The sequence below is a fragment of the Erythrolamprus reginae genome, chromosome 9 (genome assembly GCF_031021105.1).
Source record: "Erythrolamprus reginae isolate rEryReg1 chromosome 9, rEryReg1.hap1, whole genome shotgun sequence".
Classification (NCBI taxonomy): domain Eukaryota; kingdom Metazoa; phylum Chordata; class Lepidosauria; order Squamata; family Dipsadidae; genus Erythrolamprus; species Erythrolamprus reginae.
Genome location: NC_091958.1, coordinates 38,691,214 through 38,713,218, shown reverse-complemented (window position 1 = coordinate 38,713,218; position 22,005 = coordinate 38,691,214). Strand labels below are relative to the sequence as shown.

Sequence of the window (22,005 nt, the reverse complement as noted above, 5' to 3'; positions counted from 1 at the left end):
GAATTTAAATAGTTAAAAAAGGGTAGGGAAGGGGAATAAGAAAAAAAGGAAAAGGGAAGGGGGTACACAATGAAGAAAAATCTTGTATTATACACAAATAAATCTATATCCCTATATTATAACAATAATTGGTCTGACAAATGTTTTGTATTCTTGAAGTTCCATGGCATAAACTTTGGGGGATATGAGATGGTCTTGCAGGAGAAGAGTTTGCATTATTCAACCAAAACCTCTTAAAGGGATCTGGCCTCCCCCCCCAAAAAAAACCTCCTAGTCCCAGTCTCCGGCCCCAGGAAAGCTCCATCCTGCAGGCTTGTCCCAGTAATTTTCCTCAATGAGACCCGAGTCAAAGGAACCTATTTTTCTGTCTTCTGTCATAGCAGCCAGCAACGAGTTCTGATGTTCCTTGGCCCCCTTCCTGAACATTTCCAGATCAGCCCTGCATTGCAAAAGCTTCCAGAGCTTTCCAGAATAATGGAGCTGGTCCTTCTCCCAGTTCCAGGCCGACCACAGAGCAAGATAAAGAAAATTGTGTCAATTGTGGCAAGGTGATGAGTTGGCTTCCAGCCTCACCCTCTAAGTACCTCCTTCAGCCACAGAGAGAAACTTGTTTGTCTGCCCTGAGAAAACTCCCACACACCACAACACAACACAACTCAAGGTGCCGGGAACTTATTTTCTGGGACTGTGTCCCCAGCCTTGGACTCGGCAAATAAGACAACTGCTTTCCGTGGGGGTTTCCCTTCCTGCAGCTTCACCCAGATTTCAAAGAAGGAACGATATCTCGACTACGAGACCTTCTCCCTGGATCCCAAAATCTTTGCTTTAGAGAAAGGCTCCCTTGTTTCCCTCTGTCTCACTGAAGGTAAGAAGTTTTGCTAAACGTTTGAATGAAAGTTTCTGTTTTGGCTTCTGATGTTTGGGGGGCTGACTCTCCCCACCGTAGCCCTGGGACTCCTTCGCATGAGGTCACCCTTGAGAAACAGACCTGGGTTTGTTAATCCAGCATTGTCCACTTTCTTATTAGTGACAGCGGGCCCCATTGTATTAGATCACGAGTGGGACCAATGGCCTGTGTGTGTGTGTATGTGTGTGCGTTTGTGTTTGAGAGAGAGGGGGGAAATGGAGAGAGAGAGAAATGGAGAGGGTGGAAATAGAGAGAAAGATAGAGAGGAAAATAGAGAGAGAGAAATGGAGAGAGGGAGAGAGGGGGAATGGAGAGAGAGAGAGGAAAATAGAGAGAGAGAGAGAAATGGAGAGAGGGAGAGAAATGGAGAGAGGGGGAAAGAAATGGACAGAGAAAGAGAGAGAGAGGAAAATGGAGAGAGGGAGAAATGGAGAGGGGGAAAAGAAGAGAGAGAGAGGAAAATATATAGAGAAAAATGGAGAGAGGGAGAGAGGGGGGAATGGAGAGAGAGAGAGAAATGGAGAGAGGGGGAGAGGGGGAATGGAGAGAGAAAGAAAAAAGATGGAGAGAGAGAGAGGAAAATGGAGAGAGGGAGAAAAAAATGGAGAGAGAGAGAAATGGAGAGAGAGAGAGAAATGGAGAGAGAGAGGAAAGTGGAGAGAGAGAGGAAAGTGGAGAGAGAGAGAAATGGAGAGAGAGAGAAAAAAATGGAGAGAGAGAGAAAAAATGGAGAGAGAGAGAGAAATGGAGAGAGAGAGAGGAAAGTGGAGAGTGAGAGAAATGGATGGGCTCTAGATCCCTATCCAACATGAGGGTTCTAGGTTCCAGCTGGTCATTGCATCTTAAAAAGCCAACCCCAAAGACTTGACTAATGCAGAAGAGGAACTCTTTTTGGTTTTTGGTGCGGCATAGAGCCAAGACATTTCTGTGGCTAACTACAAATCTGGTGGCTTCGGCGTTCTGCTGCATAGCTCGATCCCGACAGATTGCATTTGATTTACTGCAAACGGAGCTCCAGGGGTGTGAAGACTAGAACCGAGGCCTTCTGTCTCAACATACCAACAATGGGCCCATTCTCCCTGCGCTGTTATATATTTTTCCTCCTCTTGCGGGATCCGAAAGCAAATAAAGCTGGCCAAAAGCAAATAAAGTGACCTTTGCATCGCTTTAGCCCGTTGGTCTAATTTAGAATCTGTCACAATCGCTTTTTTCCCCGCTACGGTATTTTCTTGCCCTAGCGAATAAACGGAACTGCCTGCTGGACTCAAACCCAGAGCGAGAGTGCTGGACGGAACTGCCAAGAAGGAAATCTGACCTGGTCTTTCTCTTTTTCATCCTGCAGATCCACGCGCTGGGCAGGCGAGATAGCTGGTGGCTGGGGCGAGGAGCAGCAGCGATGGAACCAAGCGGTACCAGCCCTGCGTCTACAACCCCCAACAGCTGGAATGCCTTCCCGCAGCGGACCTTGGAGACTGTTGATATTGTTGTCCTGGTTTTGTATTTCGTCTTTGTGTTGGCGGTGGGCCTGTGGGTAAGAGGAATGCCTCCCCCTATTGTCTTTCTGAGGACACAGCATATCCCATATTTTGGTCTGTTTTTTATTAGCTTCGTAAATTCGGATGCTTTCCAAAAGCCAAGCCTTCCATGTCAACCCCAGCTGTATCTTTGAGTGACAGGCAAGGCAACCTTCTCACAGAGAGGGCTGGCACCAGAGGTGGGCTGCTCAGGTGGAACGGTGACGTGTGCTTGCCCCTGTGGCTCTGAGTGCTAGTGGCGTCCAGCGCAATGATGCTACTACACCTGGGCAGGTAGCGAAATCGCATGCGGACACGCAGGTGTGCCCATAGCTCTGAGTGCTAGTGGAGTCCAGCGCAATGATGCTACTGCACCTGGGCAGGTAGTGAAATCATGTGTGGACACGCAGGTGCGCCCATAGCTCTGAGTGCTAGTGGAGTCCAGCGCAATGATGCTACTGCACCTGGGCAGGTAGTGAAATCACGTGTGGACACGCAGGTGCGCCCATAGCTCTGAGTGCTAGCAGAGTCCAGCGCAATGATGCTACTACACCTGGGCAGGTAGAGAAATTGTGCATGGACACACAGGTGTGCCCATAGCTCTGAGTGTTAGTGGAGTCCAGCGCAATGATGCTACTGCACCTGGGCAGGTAGCAAAATCATTTTATTTATTATTATTATTATTTATTAGATTTGTATGCCGCCCTTCTCAGCAGACAGATGCGCCCATAGCTCTGAGTAGTAGCGGAGTCCAGCGTAATGATGCTACTACACCTGGGCAGGTAGTGAAAACACGTGTGGACATGCAGGTGCGCCCATAGCTCTGAGTGCGAGTGGAGTCCAGCGCAATGATGCTACTACACCTGTACAGGTAGCAAAATTGTGCATGGACATGCAGGTGCACCCATAGTTCTGAGTGCTAGCAAAGTCCAGTGCAATGATGCTACTGCACCTGGACAGGTAGTGAAATCACGTGCGGACATGCAGGTGCGCCCATAGCTCTGAGTGCCAGTGGAGTCCAGTGTAATGATGCTACTACATCTGGGCAGGTAGTGAAATCCTGCGCAGACACACAGGTGCGCCCATAATTCTGTGTGCGTACGTAGTCCAGCGCAATGATGCTACTACACCTGGGCAGGTAGAAAAATCACACATGGACACGCAGGGGTGCCACGCACGTGATTTCGCTCCCTGCCCAGGTGCAGTAACAGGATTGCGCTGGACTCCGTTAGCACTCAGAGCCATGGGGGTGAGCACACGTCACCCTTCCACCTTAGCAGCTCACTTCTGGCTGGCACACTCCCGGCTCTTCCTGAGTTGTGCAGCCTTAGGCTGGGTGTGAGGCCGTGGCATCATAACCTCACTTTAAGCTGGGGATTTTCCAGTGGATGATTTGTGTTTGAGGTTTGCAGGCGGTTGTGTTAAAGATTGCTGAGGGGGCTGTAGGTTGGACTAATCCAAGGTGCATTGCGTTCGACTGCTTTTTGCTACTAAATCTTTGCTAGCAAATCCCCGGAGACACAAAAGACGGTCTGTCAGCTAGAAACTACTCACCCTTAAGAAGGGTGTGTGTGTGTGTGTGTGTGTGGTTTAGAGTCAGTGTTAATTCCTATTTGTATGTCTATTCAAGCCTCAACTTGAATAGACATACAAACACATCTTTTTTCTAAAGGCCAGTTCTGGAGGGCTTTTTTAAAAGAATGGAATGGAATGGAATGGAATGGAATAGAATAGAATAGAATAGAATAGAATAGAATAGAATTCTTTATTGGCCAAGTGTGATTGGATACATAAGGAATTTGTCTTTGGTGCAGTTGCTCTCAGTGTACATAAAAGAAAAAAGATACATTTGTCAAGCATCATGAGGTGCAACACTTAATGATTGTCATAGGGGTCAAATAAGACATCAGGAAACAATCAATATTAATTAAAAATCGTAAGAAAACAAGCAATAAGTTACAGTCATGCAGTCATTTTTCTTTTCCTTTTGCCCAATTTAGGGCATTTGTGGATGATGGCTGCAATTACACATCTGTGGCTGCCAGCTTGACTTTTTTTAACCTCCCCAGAGGTCAGCTCCTTCTCCTCAATTGGGGGAACACATCTAGTTTTGTTCTAGAGGCGTGATGGCAAATCTATGGCATGCATTCCCAAAGGGGCATGCAGAGCCATGTTGCTTGGCATGTGCGGTGTCGCTGGTTCCTCTTCTGGGTTTCCGGCGTGCATATAAGTGGCTGGGTTCTCATGGTGCGGTCCAGAGTGCCACACTGATAGGGACCCACTGAAGATGCAATTTTTTTAAAAAAATATGTTTTAAAAAAAACATAACAACCAAAAATAGACAAAGAAAACATTTACAAAATACAAAAACAAAACAACAAAAGAAGGGGGGGAAGAAAAACACAATTACATATAACAGTCAATATTCAATTCAATTCAATTTATTAGATTTGTATGCCGCCCCTCTCTGAAGACTCGGGGCGGCTCACAATATAATTTACATCATCATAAAAGGAGGGAAAATATAACTTCTTCTATTATTGAATATCTTTATATTCTGGCAAATACAACCAGTATCCACTATTAATCATTTTGGTTATCTATATTTTACCTATAGTAAATTGTTTTCTAGCTGCCTTATATGTACTCTTTATTCAATATTTAGTTCCCTAAAAATCTTTATTTCTATATACAGTAATACCTCGTCTTACGAACTTAATTGGTTCCGGGAGGAGGTTCATAAGGCGAAAAGTTCGTAAGACGAAACAATGTTTCCCATAGGAAACAATGTAAAATCAATTAATGCGTGCAAGCAAAAAACAACAACGCAAAAACGGCGCTTTCCTGGGCGGCGCTGCCCGGCTGTCACCTTTTGAAACAGCCAGGTGCTTCTCAGCGTTGTCCCAAATGCCGAAGCCGGAGGTTCGGCAAAAGTTCGGGTTCGGGAGGCCGCCAAGAAGCCCCAGCACCTGGCTGTTGCCTTTTGAAACAGCCAGGAGGCTTCTCGGCGTCCTCCTGAACCTGAACGCTGAACCTGAACTTTTGCCGAACTTCCGGGTTCGGTGTTCGGGAGGCCACCGAGAAACTTCGCCGCCCGGCTGTCACCTTTTGAAACAGCTGGGGAGCTTCTCGCAGTTCTCCCGAACACCGAACCCGTAGGTTCGGCAAAGTTTGGGTTCAGCGTTTGGGTTCAGGTGGATGCCGAGAAGCCCATCCGCCCGGCTGTCAGCTTTGCAAAAGAGCCGCGGAGCTGTCGGACGGTCGGGAGGCTCAAACGTGTTCTGTCTGGGTTTTCCCAGACCTCCACACCCACTGAAAAAACAGCCAGACACTCTGGTAAAATCCAAAAGTATTTTATAGCAGGAAAAAATAAGCACAAAGGAAAACCTGTCTTCACAGCAGACAGGTTACAATACGTTACAACAGGGTCCTGATGTCCAGTCAATTTCACAAGCTTCTTGCTGGCACACCCCCCCAAGGTTTCAATAGTCCAAGGCACAAACCAGGATTGTAGCCACCAAAGTTCAGAGACAGGTCTCACGAATCTCCAAGATAAAACTCCACAAGCCAGGAAGGGTGGGGCCGCCTTTTATCCTTTCCCAAGCACCACACCCAAACCCAGCTGTGACCTCTAATGCTGGAAATACCTAGCCAATTGAGTTCGTCTCTGATTAGCTCTCCTGTGTCGCATATCTATGATGTCATGAGCATCTTCCCCCAGGGAATCCAGGCTGCTTGCTGGGGAGAGCTCCCCCTGGTGGAACTCTGGCTGTCCTTCTTCTTCAGCCTGGGATTCCGCTTCCTCGTCAGTCTGCACCTCCTGGTCCTCAGCCTCTCCCTCTGAGCTGGAAGCCGACAGCAAATCAGCCATTCCCGGAGGGGTCCCAGGCTGAACCACAACAAAACGGAGGTGGGGAATCCCAATAGGGAATTCCATGGGCGGAGCTTTGATGTCACGGAGACGTCCTTCCTGGTCAGCCGAAACGTGGACTCCAAGAAGGATGTCTTTGTGACGAAGGCGAAGAATAAAAAGCAGCTTAACCTGTGACTAGAACTGCAGAAAAAACCATGGCTGCCAACCTGCCTTCCATTGAGGACCTGTATACTGCACGAGTCAAAAAGAGGGCTGTGAAAATATTTGCTGACCCCTCACATCCTAGACACAAATTGTTTCAACTCCTACCCTCAAAACATTGCTACAGAGCACTGTGCACCAAGACAACTAGACAGAGGAACAGTTTTTTCCCCAAATGCCATCACTCTGCTAAACAAATATATCCCGCTGTCAAACTTTTTACTAAGTCTGTACTTCTATTTCTACTAGTTTTTTCTCGTCATTCCTATCATCCATTTCCTCCCACTTAGGACTATATGACTGTAATTGTTGCTTGTATGCTAAGATTTTTGTTAATATTGATTGTTTCTTCATTGCTTATTTGACCCCATGACAATGATTGTTGTACCTCATGATTCTTGACAAATCTATATTTTCTTTTATCTACACTGAGAGCATCTGCACCAAAGACAAATTCCTTGTGTGTCCAATCACACTTGGCCAATAAAGAATTCTATTATTCTATTCTATTCTATTCTATTCTATTCTATTCTATTCTAGAATTGCCTAAATTCCACAAAGTCTATCCTGGCTAGTCTAGAGAGAAGAAGCATCAGGGGTGACATGATAGCAGTATGGGAGGGGCTGCCAGAAAGAAGAGGGGGGGGGGTCAGATGATTCTCCCAAGCAGCAGAGGACAAGCAGGACAAGAAACAATTGTTGGAAACTAATCCAAGAGAGAAGCAACCTGGAATTAAGGGGAAACTTCCTAACAATGGTGACAATTAAATAGTAGAAAAGCTTGTCTTCAGAAATCATGGACTTTCCATCACTGGAGGTTTTTAAGAAGAGACATCTGTATTTAAGATGTTTTTAAGAAGTCACTTATTTGAAATGATATAGGCCGGACTAGAAGACCTCCAAGGTCCCTTCCAACTCTATTGTTCTATTCTATTCCAGTCCAGTCCAGTCCAGTATAGTACAGTCCAGTCTATTGATTTTATTTATTTATTGTCAAGTACGTATTGGTGGCATACAAAGATATAGGAATATTTATATACATGATACTAGTAAAAGAGAAACATTAGGACAGGGGACAGAAGGTACGCCGGTGCACTTACGCACACCCCTTACTGACTTCTTAGGAATTGGGAGAGGTCCACAGGGTAAAGTTTTGGGGGTTAGGTGATGTTACTACAGAGTCTGGTAGTGACTCTATAGTATCATCACCTAGTATCATCATACTCTGCAGCAGGGGTAGGCAAAGTTGGCTCTTTTGTGATTTGTGGACTTCAACTCCCAGAATTCCTGAGCTAATCATGCTAGCTCGGGAATTCTGGGAGTTGAAATCCACAAGTCTTAAACTCGCCAAGTTTGAAGACCTCTGCTCTGCAGTATCATAACTCAATTCTATTCTGTTCTATTCTGTTCTACTCTGCTCTGCTCTGCTCTACTCCACTCCCTATCCTATCCTATCCTATTCTTCAAAATATCTTCTGTAAATGCCTTAGTATCCCACTTCACAAGTTTTATGGCCAGATCAAGGGTCAATCAAATTCTTGTTCCCATGCCACATGGTTTGTGAGACTATCCGCTTGCTCAATCTCAGAATTCCTGCCATGAAAGGCAGCCTTTGTCACTTAGGTGGCATTGTTCGTGGCCTGCCTAGCCTCGTAGTTCAACTTCAGATGCTGCAGAGTAATATGAGATAGGATCCTTGCCCTTGATCAGTGGAATGCAGGAAGTCTCTATTTTCTCCTGAAACCTTCTGCCAGATCAGCGTGCCACAAACACACACCCTTGGCCTGGAGCCCGTGCAAAGCCAACAACCGAGTTATCACATAGTTTCATGGCTCTCGGCTCACTTGTTTGCACAACGGGATGGATCAAGGCTACGCTCTTCAGACTCTGCGAGGCTGCCAACCTCATAGCACTTTGGTACACAGCCATCTATGTGGCACTGTTCATGGTCTGACTAGCCTTGTAGCTCAGCTTTAAACGTTGCAACCCCAGATTGTGCCCCCTTGTTCTTCTGTTCACTTTCCTATTAAGAACACTTCCCTCCTGAACCTTATTTAACCCATTAACATATTTAACTCGTTGTCTTTTAATATTTCAGTCCATGTGGAAGACAAAACGAAGCACCGTCAAGGGTTACTTCCTAGCTGGGGGCGAGATGGTCTGGTGGCCGGTAGGTTGTCTCCCATTTCAGCTTCTCTACAATGTTTTGTTTCCTGGGAGATTTGGGCAGAGGAATCACAGAAAACACTTAAAAACAAACAAAATATAACTCCAAGTAAATCAAACTTCTGTGAAATCAAACTGTCCACTTAGGAAGCAATTTCAATTTGGCAGCTGTTGTGCAAATGGAATAGTTGTGCAAATGAAATATTCAGTGAGAATATTTCATTCATTCAGATCTAGGATGTGTTATTTGAGTGTTCCCTTTATTTTTTTGAGCAGTATATATTGGTATTATAAAATTTACTTCATCTATATTCTTAAAATGAAGACCCAGATTGTTGGGGGCAATATGCTTGTTCTTTGTAAACCGCTTAGAGAGGGCTGTAAACCACTGTGAAGCGGCATATAAGTCTAAATGCTAAATGCTTACCAAGTTGATCCCCAGCTTCCTTTTGACAGGTGGGGGCCTCCTTGTTTGCCAGTAATGTTGGCAGTGGGCATTTCATCGGCTTGGCTGGCTCCGGCGCGGCTTCTGGGATTGCTGCCACATCCTATGAATGGAATGTGAGTATTGCTTTGATGGTCCCTTTTATGCTGGCTGGCACAGGGCAAGGGGGCAAAGGCTTCATCTCTCAATCTCCTGGGCGTGATTCAGATGATTAAAGAATAGCAGACATTCCCAGGAACTGTTTTATAAATCCCTGCTGTTTGCTCTGGGTCCTTTTAGACCCAAAACTAATTTGAGACCATGTAAAAAAAATTTCCTGCATATCTGAAACTTGAACTTACATGACTTTGTCTCATTTGAGGGGTTCTTTCTAAGGGGGGTGGAGTTTTTTGGGGGGGTTGTTTAGGTTTTGCTGGGCGAAATGACTATACACTTGTCCTTTTAGACCCGGAGTAAAAAAAGGTTGGTTTCAGCTACTGGAAGTGGGGGGTTTTGAATACTTTTTTCACTAGTATACTAATTTCAACATTTCTGAACACAATGAAATGAAAAATGAAATGAAAAAAATAATGTGTATTTGTTTATTTGGCTCAGAAATGCCCACCCCCCAGCTGTGTGCAATTTTTTTTCAATGTATAGATAGAGTAGCCTGCAAAATCCAAATTTTTTGAATACCTTTGGCATTGGCATACTAATATGAACATTTCTGAACATAATGAAATGAAAAATGAAATACAAAAATTGATTCTTATTTCTTTATTTTGCTTAGAAAAGGGCCTTCCCCCTTCCCAGCTGTGTGCCATTATATATAAGTTCGCCTGCCAGAAAAAATTGCACACAGCCGGGGGGGGAAGGCTTTTCTGAGCAAAATAAACAAAATGTTTGTAAGTAGAGGTGTTCTTAGGTAGAGGTACCACTGTATCGGCCTGGCAGCTCTCCAAGCCAGATAAGGTCTGTGACTGTAAATTTACTCTTGAAAGACTTCACTGGATGTGAATGAGAAGAATTCCCTGCAACTGAATAAAATGGGAATTTTGATAGGACCAGGAGTGTGCTGCGTGCTTTGGGAACACCTCGGTCAGAACACCCCTGTAGATCGGCAGGTTTTCAGAGGGAGGGGCTTCCGTCTTCCTAATGGCTCTGTGGTCTCTCTGTAGGGGATGTTTTGTGTCCTGGTGCTGGCGTGGCTGTTTGTTCCCATCTACCTTGCAAGTGGGGTAAGTATGTCGATGCTTTCCTGGAGACCAGAGATGGTGAACCTATGGCACAGGCTCCACAGGTGGCATGCGGAGCCTTATTATTTATTTATTTATTTATTTATTTATTCATTCATTCATTCATTCATTCATTCATTCATTCACTCATTCACTCATTCACTCATTCACTCACTCACTCACTCACTCACTTATTTATTTATTTATTTGGATTTGTATGCCACCCCTCTCCGAGGACTCGGGGCAGCTCACAGCATGTACAAAAACAGAACAATAATACGAATCCAATTAATAATACATTAAAACAACCATTAAATTCAATTAAAAGAAAACCTATCAAACCAATCATTCAGCAATCATACTGAAAACATCCATTGGTCAGGGGGAAGATCTAAAAGCCCAAGCCTGGCGGCAGAGATGAGTTTTTAAACTCTTTTGGAAGGCGAGGAGGGTTGGGGCAGTGCAAATCTCCGGCGGGAGCTGATTCCAGAGGGCCGGGGCCCCCACAGAGAAGGCTCTTCCCCTAGGTCCCCCCAGGCGACATTGTTTGGTCGACGGGGCCCTGAGAAGACCAACTCTGTGGGACCTCACCGGTTGTTGCATTCGTGTGGCAGAAGGTGGTCTCGGAGATAGTCTGGTCCTATGCCATGTAGGGCTTATATCTGCTGGCACGTGAGCCGTTGCCCTAGCTCAGCTCCAACGTGCATGTGTATGCCGGCCAGCTGATTTTTGGCTCACACAGAAGCCCTGGAAGGGCATTTTTGACTTCCAGAGAGCCTTCAGGGGGGTGGGGGAGGGTGTTTTTACCCTCCTCCAGCTCCAGGGAAGCCTTTGGAGCCTGGGGAGGGTGAAACATGAGCCTACTGGGCCCACCAGAAGTTGGGAAACAGGCCCTTCCTGGCCACCAGAGGAAACTGATTTTGCCCATTCCAGGCATTGAATTTTGGGTGTGGACACTCGCACTTGCGCGATAGTGCACACGCACGCTCTTTCAGCACCCGAGTGAAAAAAGATTCGCCATCACTGGTCTAGCCCTTCTTGATCACACCTGCTCTCTCTTTCTACTTTCACCTGAGAAGGGCTCGGTGTAGCCAGACAAAATGGCAGCTGCCTGTCCAAGGGTTCCTTTCTTATTTTAATTTAATTTAATTTTAATTTGACTTCTATGCTGCCCAATCCTGAAGGACTCAGGGCGGCTTACAACAGTGTAAATTACAAGTAACAATAACAATAAAAAGTCAAGAAAAAAACAAACTAATTTCTAATACCCTAATTAGAACTCAAAAGACAGTTCAGCAACACATGTACTAGTCATTCATACCGATTCATACACATGGACAAGCTAGTGCTAAAACCCATCCAGAAGTCACTTTTTTAAAACAAACTTTTTTTTAAATTAAAATTTCCAGTTTTAAAAACAATACAACATAAAAAACGAAGACAAAGTACATAGCTTTTTATCATCAGAATTTTCCTTTAAATTCCACATTATCCTAATCATGGCTAGTGTTTTATGGTTAAACATTTCTATTTTCACTCCTTCCTTAAATAGCTTATTTGCTATTAATTGCTAACTATATACAATTATATACATTATATACAATTACATATATTGACTTACACCAATTAAAGGTTACATCCATCACATTTTTCTTCCTTATAGCATTGATCATATTTCCCAAAACCACGTTTTTTTTCAGAGGTGTTGTAACTTTGGACAGTCCCTAAACAAACCGTTGCAAGAATAAGGATTTCCCGTAATTATTTTAATCCATTTATTTGGCTACTTGCTTTGCCAGAGTGACTTTGGGTAGCTAACAAGACATTTAAAGAGCCAAGCCAAATAGGGGCTAGCGGAGGTTTCTGTTGCTGGGGAAGTTGAAGATTTGGAGGTGAAGGGTGAGGCCTGTGAAACAATTCATTTTCCAGACTGCTTTGCAAAAAACAAAAAAACCCACCCCAAAACCAATACAACAAGTCAAAGTTACTGTTTGGTAAAGATTTCATACTCAAGAGCCCTTCACTCCTCCACTCGCAATTGAATTCCCTACGAAACTAGACTTACAATCCTAGGTTTAGAACTACATCGCCTTAAACACGATTTAAGCACAGCCCATACAATCATATGCTACAATGTCCTTCCTGTCAACGACTACTTCAGCTTCAACCACAACACACAAGCACACAACAGATACAAACTTAATGTAAAGTGCTCCAAACTTGACTGCAGAAAATATGACATTAATAACCAATTAGTTGATGCATGGAACTCACTACACGACTCTGTAGTATCATCTCCTAACCCCCAAAACTTTACCCTTAGACTCTCCACTGTTGATCTCACCCAATTCCCAAGAATAGAATAGAATAGAATAGAATGGGAATAGAATAGAATAGAATTTTATTCGCCAAGTGTGATTGGACACACAAGGAATTTGTCTTGGTGCAGATGCTCTCAGTGTACATACAAGAAAATATAGATTTGTCAAGAGTCAGGAGGTAAAAAACACTTAATGATTGTCATAGAGGTCAAATAAACAATGAAGAAACAATCAATATTAATAAAAATCTTATGATACAAGCAACAAGTTACAGTCATACAGTCCTAAATGGAAGGAAAAGGGTGATAGGAATGATGAGAAAAAAACCTAATAGAAATAGAAGTGCAGATTTAGTAAAAAGTCTGACAGTGTTGAGGGAATTATTTGTTTAGCAGAGTGATGGCATTCGGGGAAAAACTGTTCTTGTGTCTAGTTGTCTTGCTGTGCAGTGCTCTGCAGCAACGTTTTGAGGGTAGGAGTTGAAACAGTTTGTGTTCAGGATGCGAGGTGTCAGTCAATATTTTCCCCGCCCCCTTTTTGACTCGTGCAGTATCCAGGTCCTCCATGGAAGGCAGGTTGGCAGCCATTGTTTAAGAGTTCAGTAAGGGGCGTGCATAAGTGCACGAGTGTGCCTTCCGCCCCCTGTCCTAATGTTTCTTTCTTTTCACCCTTCCCAGGTTACAACCATGCCAGAGTATTTGCAGAGGCGCTTTGGTGGCAAAAGGATTCAGATCTTCCTTGCAATTCTCTACTTGTTTATCTATATATTCACCAAAATTTCAGTAAGTAAGGAGACGAGAGGAGACAGAACAGAAGTGGCTTGGAAAGAGTAGGTCAACATAGTCACAAGTGACTTTTGATGTTTCTCGGGCATTGTGCAAACCAACGGGATACAGGAGGGAACCAGAGAGGTGCTGGGTTTGGGATCCCAAGGCTAAAAGATGAGCAGGAACAAGATGGGCGTGGATCACATCTGTGGGTAGCTTCTTCCCGAAGAAGCATGCGTTCCTTGGTTTCATTGTCCTCGGAAGTGCGCAGTTAAGGAAACATCCACGGATGAAGTAGGGGCTTCAGAGTGAGTGTGGAGGGTGAGTGCCCTAATGTTAATAATGGATTACTACCAGTATGGTAGGGGATGGTACACAGGAGCGGCCACCAGATTGCACAATTTGCCAATGGCCTCTACTGGTGCCAGTCCTATGGGCACCGCCATCTTTTTTTCTTCAATTTTTCATAGTTTTGCTTCGTGTGCATGGACAGAAAAGTTGGGGAGAAGCCTCTGTGGTGCCTCTCTAGGAATCTCCTGGGAGGAAACAGGGCCTCCACCCTCCCTGTGGTTTCCCCAGTTGCATGTATTATTTGCTTTTACATTGATTCCTATGGGAAAAATTGCTTCTTCTTACAAACTTTTCCACTTAAGAACCTGGTCACGGAACGAATTAAGTTTGTAAGTAGAGGTACTGTGATTCGAGGATCACTTGTATGACTACATGTCTTCCACAGTCCTCTCCTTGATCAGGATCCGAAAGGAATCTAGGAATTGGATCACAGATCCATTCCTGAAAGTTTGTAGGAAGGGCACACTCTCTAAATAACATTTCCGCCCAAGAACTGCCTCTAAAAGAGTTCTGAAAAACTCACCCAGGAGACAACCCTGGGAGAAGCCTTAAGAATTCTTAATATTTCATCTTGTAACCTTTCCTCTGATTAGCTTGCCTGGCATCATACAACCCTTCAAGAAAAAAAAGAGAGAGAATTAAAAATTTTGCTTTAAAATGGAACCGCAAAGCATTGGAGTTAAAGCTTTTAATATTTAGTACATGTCCACGTTTGTGGGCCTGAGTCCAGAATCTCTCTCCTTATCAGATTTGTTTGCTGCTAATTTTTTAGTGCTGGTTCCCATCTGTTTGTTTCATTCTTATTTGAAAGTTTATTCCCCAGAGGGAGATGTAAAGAAACTGCCCATACCAGTGGAACGTGTTGTGTGAGTGGACAGGCGGGCACCGAAGATGACCTAGTGCTCTGGTTTAGCCATTTACTCTTCTGTTTGACTACAGAAGTCGATGAGTAACTGGCTAACGTCTTGCTTTGGTCATTTATTAACCACAGAGGACGCTCACTCCTATCAAGAGAACGATGCCACTTCAGCTGGGTTAGGTACAAATCCCAACATTTGGTTTCGATCCAAAATGATTTCCCCAGGTTTTATACACTGACAGCTAAGAAAATGCAGCTAAGAAAATACGTTACTTGGTTCGCTGACACTGGCCTTTCAATTCAATTTGGAAGAGAGTTGGAAAAGACCTAGTTCAGCTCAAGCAGGGGACCCTGTACCTGCAATGGCAAACCTATGGAATGCAAGCCACAGGTGGCACATGGAACCATATCAGAAGGCATGCAAGACATTGCCCTATGTCAGCTCCAGCGCACATGTGTGCATTAGGCAGCTGGTTTTTGGCCTTGATGGCTTTTTCGCCCTCCAAAGGCTTCAGGGAAGCTTCCTTGGAGCCCCGGAGTGCAGAAAAACCCACCCAACAGACAATCCAGAAGTTTGGAAAACGCACTTCCGATTTGCCCGTTATGCTGTTTTTTTGCACTCAAGAGGCTTCAGGGAAGTTTCCTGGAGCCCCAGAGTGCAAAAAATAGCACAATGGGCAAACCAGAAGTCTATTTTTTCCAATAATAATAATAATAATAATAATAATAATAATAATAATAATAATAATAATATTTATTAGATTTGTATGCTGCCCCTCTCCGAGGACTCGGAGCAGCTCACAATAAAAATACACCATGTACAAATCTAATGTTAAAAACAATTTAAAACCCTTATTATAAAAAGAAAAACAATCACACAACCTAACAGACCATACATAAACCATAATAGCTAGGGGTATATCAGTTTCCCCATGCCTGGCAATAAGGGTGAGTCTTCAGAAGCTTTCGAAAGGCAAGGAGGGTGGAGGCGGTCCTAATCCCTGGGGGGAGTTGATTCCAGAGGGCTGGGACCGCTACAGAGAAGGCTCTTCCCCTGGGTCCCGCCAGACGACATTGTTTAGTCGACGGGACTCGGAGAAGGCCAACTCTGTGGGACCTAATCGGCCGCTGGGATTCGTGTGGCAGAAGGTGGTCCCGAAGGTATTCTGGTCTGATGCCATGTAGGGCTTTATAGGTCATGACCAACACTTTGAATTGTGACTGGAAAGTGATTGGCAGCCAGTTTTCCCATTGGGCCATTTTTTTCACATCCCAGGCTTCAGTGAGGCCTGAGTGCATACACAGGGAGCATTGTGCACATGTGTGGAGGCAGTGCAGGGGCTGTGCATGTCCACACCTCCACTTTTGGCACATGAACCAAAAAAGGTTCACCATCACTGCCCTATACCATTTCAGACAAGTGACAGTCCAGCCTCTTCTTAAAAACCTCCAGCAATGACGCACCCACAATTTCTGCAGGCAAGCTGCCTCGTTGGTTTATTCTTCTCACTGTTAGGAAGTTTGTCCTTTGTTGTAATTGCTTCTCTCCTTGGTTCCATACCTTGTTTCTGCTCTCTGGTGCTTTGGGAAATAGGTTGACCCCTTCTTTTTTGTGGCCGCCCCTCAAATATTGGAACACTACTATAATGTCACCCTGGTCCTTCTTTTCTCTAGACTAAACATACCCAGTTCCTGCAACCATTCTTCATAAGTTTTAGTTTCCAGGCCCTTAATCATTTTAGTTGCTCTTCTCTGCATTTCCCCCACCCCCAAAGCCTCAACATTTATTTATTTTTTGAAAAGAGAAAATAGCTACAACCCTACTGGAAGAGCTGGGTTTACTCTAGATCAGCAAAAGATCTTTACCCACAAAATCAAAGTTGGTATATTTGCCCAAAGAATGTGCCAAAATTCTGAACTGCTTTTTACCAGTTCTGTTCTGGTGGACAGCTCAATGAAGATGTCAACTCAGTGCACAGCAGCAGTAAAAAAAGCGAATTCCATGCTTGGCATGATTAGGAAGGGAATCGAAAATAAGTCAGTAAGGGTTGTATTGCCTCTGTACAAATCAATGGTGAGACCACACTTGGAGTACTGTGTACAGTTCTGGTCACCCCACCTCAAGAAGGATATAATGGACCTGGAAAAGGTGCAAAAAAGGGCAACAAGAATGATAAAGGAAATGGAGCACCTGCCTTATGATACCAGGTTGCAACGCCTCGGTCTCTTCAGCCTTGAAAGACGGCGTTTAAGAGGTGACTTGATCAAAGGGTATAAAATCATGCATGGGATAGAAAAGGTGGATAGAGAAAAATTCTTTTCTCTATCACACAATACTAGGACGAGGGGGGCCTCCCTAAAGCTCATAGGTAAGAAAGTGAGGACAAATCAAGGGAAATATTTCTTCACTTCCAGAAGAGGTTATGACAGCTGTCAGCCTTGATAGCTTCAAGACAGGATTAGACAGATTCATGAATGCCAAGTGTACCGGTGGTTATTGAAATGGATGTCCAAGTGCCGCCTCTATGTTGATTGAGGCAGGCAGGTGTTCCCTTGGGGGTCAAGGGAAAGGGACTATACAATTTATGTATGGTATGTTTGTATGTATGTCCGATTAATAATGGGGTTTTTAAAATGTTTTTAAATTATTAGATTTGTTATGAATTGTTCTATTGCTGTTGTGAGCCGCCCCGAGTCTAAAGAAAGGGGCGGCATACAAATCAAATAAATAAAATAAAATAAAATAAAATAAAGGGAGGGTTTTGCCTTCTCTTTCTGCTCAAGATCCCCAAGGACAATTAGTGGGCCACTGTGTGACGCAGAATGCTGGACTCAATGGGCTTTGGCCTGATTCAGCAGGGCTCTTCTTATGTTGTTTGATCAAGTTTGTACATTGATCAGTGGACACAACTCTCATATCCTTTAATAGTTCTCTTTAATGGCTTTGCTCCTCTTTGACTAGATGCTATAGTCACAGAGTTAAGAGTTTAAGACAGCTTCAAAAGAAACCTCTTAAACCATCTAGCTTTGTTCTGTTCATCCACACAATGGCAATATTTTGTGCCAGTTTTGTACCATTGAACGGCACCCACACACATTCTTATTCCCAGCTTGGAAATAATGGGACACTGAATGTGGATGTTTTTTCTTGTAATTTATTGTTTGCAACTCATGTTCCAAGGAATTTCAACCATTTGTTTTTAAATTTTCTGTGTAAATATGTCAGTTGTGATGTAAAAAAAAACAAAAACCCCAGACTCAAATGCTTAAGGCAGTTCTATCAGTATAGAAATATTGTTTAGATTTTGTAGTGATAGCAATCGATTCATTATTAATTTTTAATCCACTTCCATTTCTCCATATTGTTGTACGTATTTGTCTTCCCTTCTGTCCTCCAGACTATACAAATTGAGTTCAGTTCCCCCTGGACATTAGAACTGCCCCCACCCTCCTTGCCTTTAGCAAACTTTTGAAAACCTATCTATGTCACCAGGCATGGAGGAATTGATATATCCTCAGCTGCCTTGACTTTATGTATGGTATGTTTGGGTTGTATGACTGTTTTTAATAGGGGTCTTTTAAAACTGTTTTTAACATTGGATTTGTATATGATGTTTTATTTGTTGTGAGTCCTCGGAGAGGGGCGGCATACAAATCTAATAAACAAACAAACAAACAAACAAATAAATAAATAAGTAGGTAGGCAGGCAGACAAATAGACAAATAGACAAATAGACAAATAGACAAATAGACAAACAAACAAACAAATAAATAAGGAGGAATTTCCTTACAGTGAGAACATTACATCAATGAAACAACTTTGGCTTGTGGAGTTGAGGATGTTCCACAACTGGAGAGCTTCAAGAAAAGATCAGACCTTCATTTCTTTCGGATGCAATAAGGTCCCTTCCAGCCCTTAGATCAGGGGTAGGCAAAGTTGGCTCTTCTATGACATGTGGACTTCATCTCCCAGAATTCCTGAGCTAGTATGATTGCTTCAGGAATTCTGGGAGTTGAAGTCCACAAATCATAGAAGAGCCATCTTTGCCTACCCCTGCCTTGGATTCTAAGAGAGACTGCTATAGATCTATCTACCCAAGTGCAACCATTAGCATAGGGAATACAACACAACATTTGGCCAGCTGTCCTCTAGTTTGAGTCTGTCCAAGGCAAGAAGGTTACTGAGATTTCAATGTTAGATGTTTCTTCTCTCTTCTGCAGGTTGACATGTATGCTGGAGCGCTCTTCATTCAACAGGCCTTGCACTGGGACCTCTACATTGCAGTCATTGGTTTGCTGGCCATCACGGCAATTTACACTGTGGCAGGTAGATGTTAACACCGTAATCGTGGGTCTTTGGCAGTTGTTTCTGGGCCGTGAGCTCCAGGGAAGGAGTTTAGGAGAATGGCTGGGTGTTCTGCTCCCAATTATGAACATATCAAAAACACCGTTTGAACGAACTGAAGTTTAATCAATGAACCATTGCACACAGGCTCTGCCCAACATTGGGTTTAGGGAGTTTGGCACCGGGTAAAGTTTCTATCTGACAGTTAGTTTACTTTATTGATTAGCCCTTGGGCCATATCAAAGTGCAGAGTTCCAGACACAAACTATTACTAAAATCTGATAAAAACAATTTAAAATGGAATTTTATAAAGTACAATTAAAAATGGAATTAGAATAAAATACAATTTAAAATGAAATTGGAATAAAATACAATAATTTAATATCGGTGGTGGGGTGCTACAAGGTCAGAAGGGTTCTTACTTAAGACCCACCTTTGTTGCCAGGCATGGGGAAACTGAGATACCCTGAGCACATATAGTTTTATGAATGGTATGTTTGTATTGAATGGTTCTTAATGATGGGCTTTTTAAATGTTCTGTTTCTTTTTAAATATTGGATTTGTATATTGTTGTGATCGTTGTGAACCGCTCCGATTCTCTGGAGAGGGGGAGCATACAAATCTAATAAATTATTATTATTATTATTATTATTATTATTATTATTATTATTATTACTACTACTACTACTACTACTACTACTACTACTACTACTACTACTACTACTCCTTTCTGGCTCATTGGCTGGCCCAGATGGGTTTTGTGCCCCCCTGCTATTCTCATTGGAGCTGCCAGACTTGATTAAGAGCTTGTTTCTCTCCCAAAGGGGCACATGCATGCCAGCAGCGGGCTCTTCTTATTTTCATACCAATGCACAGCGTGCGCATCATGATGTTCCATGCACGCTTGCCACAGCCGTGTGCATGTGCGCATTCTCTCACACAATTTTGCTTCTGCACATGTGCAGAAACAAGCTCCCCCACACCAAAAATTGCATGTAGGAAAGTGTCCCCATGTGCAATTTTGCAGAAAAACACCAAAGCAAAAAACCTCCAAAAATCACGTGTGGGCGAGCGTCGCCTCATGCATTTCCTCGTGCATCCCCTCGCCCCCACCTCTAATGCGTGCATGCTCACAACCAGCAAAAAAACCACCAAAACAAAAAACCACCCAAAATCGTGTGCGGGTGAGCATCCCCTCATGCAATTTTGCTTCCACACACATGCAGGTGCAAAATATCACTGAAAATTACAGATGGGCAATTGTCCCCTTGTGCAATTTTACTTCCGCGCATGTGCAGAAGCATAAAAAAATGAAAATTGGAGGAAAAAAATTGTTGGCCCGGGAAAGACAGCACTGGAGCTGTCAAGCGCAAATTGCCACTACTGGACCTGGGCGCACCCCTCGCCCCCACCTCTGATGCATGCTCGCTCACAACCAGCGAACCCTTTGTTAACGAAAGTGCTGAATATATAGATGAATAAAATATGATAAAATTATATCTCGGTATCACTCCTACAATCTACCCCAATCAGTCCCACATATACAGTGGTATAGGCACCCACTTTTCATATACAGTGGTACCTCTACATAAGAACAGCTCTACTTACGAACTTTTCTAGATAAGAACCAGGTGCTCAAGATTTTTTTTGCCTCTTCTCAAGAACCATTTTTCATTTACAAACGCGAGCCTCCGAAACTGTAGCCGGAAAAGGCAGGGAGAAGCCTCCATGGGGCCTCTCTAGGAATCTCCTGGGAGGAAACAGGGCAGGAAAAAGCGGGGAGAAGCCTCTGTGGGGCATCTCTAGGAATCTCCTAGGAAGAAACAGGGCCTCCACCCTCCCTGTAGTTTCCCCAATTGCACGCATTATTTGCTTGTACATTGATTCCTATGGGGAAAAAATGCTTCTTCTTACAAACGTTTCTACTTAAGAAGCTGGTCACGGAACGAATTAAGTTTGTAAGTAGAAGTACCACTGTACTCATCTCAACCGAACAATTTTGCGTAAGTCCTGTGCTGTGTTAAATATTATTTTCAGATTCTGGCTACACATAAGGTAAGTTGTTTTGATAGAGTGATCCCAATGAGCCATTCACTTGGTATGTAGACCAAGTAACTGTCTCTCCCCCTCTTACACAGGGTAGCAATCAAATAGGATGTAGCATGCGATTAGGTGAGTCACCCTAAGACACCTGAAACATTGGTTGAATTCTGTTCTTCTTGGGGCTTCAGGTGCTGCCCGGTTTTTGTTGCTTTTTCGGAGATCTCATTTTGCCCCACTGCCAGCTAAAAAATATAGCGAGGGGATAGTATTTGCAAATAAGTAAGCTATTACTCACATTGCAGCTTTGGGGGGGGGGAAATACTACTTGGATACACAGATGTACTATACAAGAAAGAAAACATCAACATATTAGATATGTTGACCTACAGAGAAAGGAACAGCTTGAAATTTCCAAAGGAAAGGCAATTGTGTCCTGGCTTTCTTGGGAAAATATCACCCCTTTTCATCTTCCTTTGCTTTGAACTACAGTTAAAGGATGTCCTCAAAGTTTCTTTTTTAACTTGAAAAGACTTTTTTTTAAAAAAAGTTCAAAAGATAGGGGATTCAGCTTAGTCCTTTTGTGTACTGCCCAGAGAACTAGTTAAGAAGGAAGAAAAAAACACGGGAAATTAGGGAGAGACACTTCCAGATAATCTGGTCCTGATTTCATTGATGATTAAATGATTAATCAATTGATGATTAAATGATAGATGGATGAATGGGTTTTTTTTAATATTGGAGTCCAGATTTTTAGGGCAGAAACTGGGCACTAATCTGGCTGTTGTGTTCTACAGGTGGCCTGGCAGCAGTGATTTACACGGACGCCTTACAGACAGTTATTATGTTGGCTGGCGCACTCACATTAATGGGCTTCAGTGAGTACTCTCTCTCTCTCTCTCTCTTTGTGTGTGTATTCAGAATTGTTGTTCCTTATCTTGCTGCTTCTGGAAGGCAGCTGAATAGAACAGAATGGAATGGAATGGAATAGAATTCTTTAT

General features: G+C 43.5%; 1 protein-coding gene across 2 annotated transcripts in view; it reads left to right on the top strand.

The window, feature by feature from the left end:
• SLC5A11 (solute carrier family 5 member 11) overlaps positions 1-22,005 on the top strand; it is a 43,424-nt gene that overhangs the window by 2,028 nt on the left and 19,391 nt on the right. The window contains exons 2-9 of one of the 2 annotated variants that reach the window (XM_070760846.1): positions 381-865; positions 2,250-2,438; positions 8,595-8,666; positions 9,119-9,223; positions 10,265-10,324; positions 13,320-13,424; positions 18,841-18,946; positions 21,802-21,882. In XM_070760846.1, the coding sequence (XP_070616947.1) occupies positions 2,304-2,438; positions 8,595-8,666; positions 9,119-9,223; positions 10,265-10,324; positions 13,320-13,424; positions 18,841-18,946; positions 21,802-21,882 (664 nt within the window). In that variant the 5' untranslated portion in view covers positions 381-865; positions 2,250-2,303. Of the gene's footprint in view, positions 1-380; positions 866-2,201; positions 2,439-8,594; positions 8,667-9,118; positions 9,224-10,264; positions 10,325-13,319; positions 13,425-18,840; positions 18,947-21,801; positions 21,883-22,005 lie in introns of those variants that run through there. The other variant, XM_070760847.1, reaches the window with a different exon arrangement.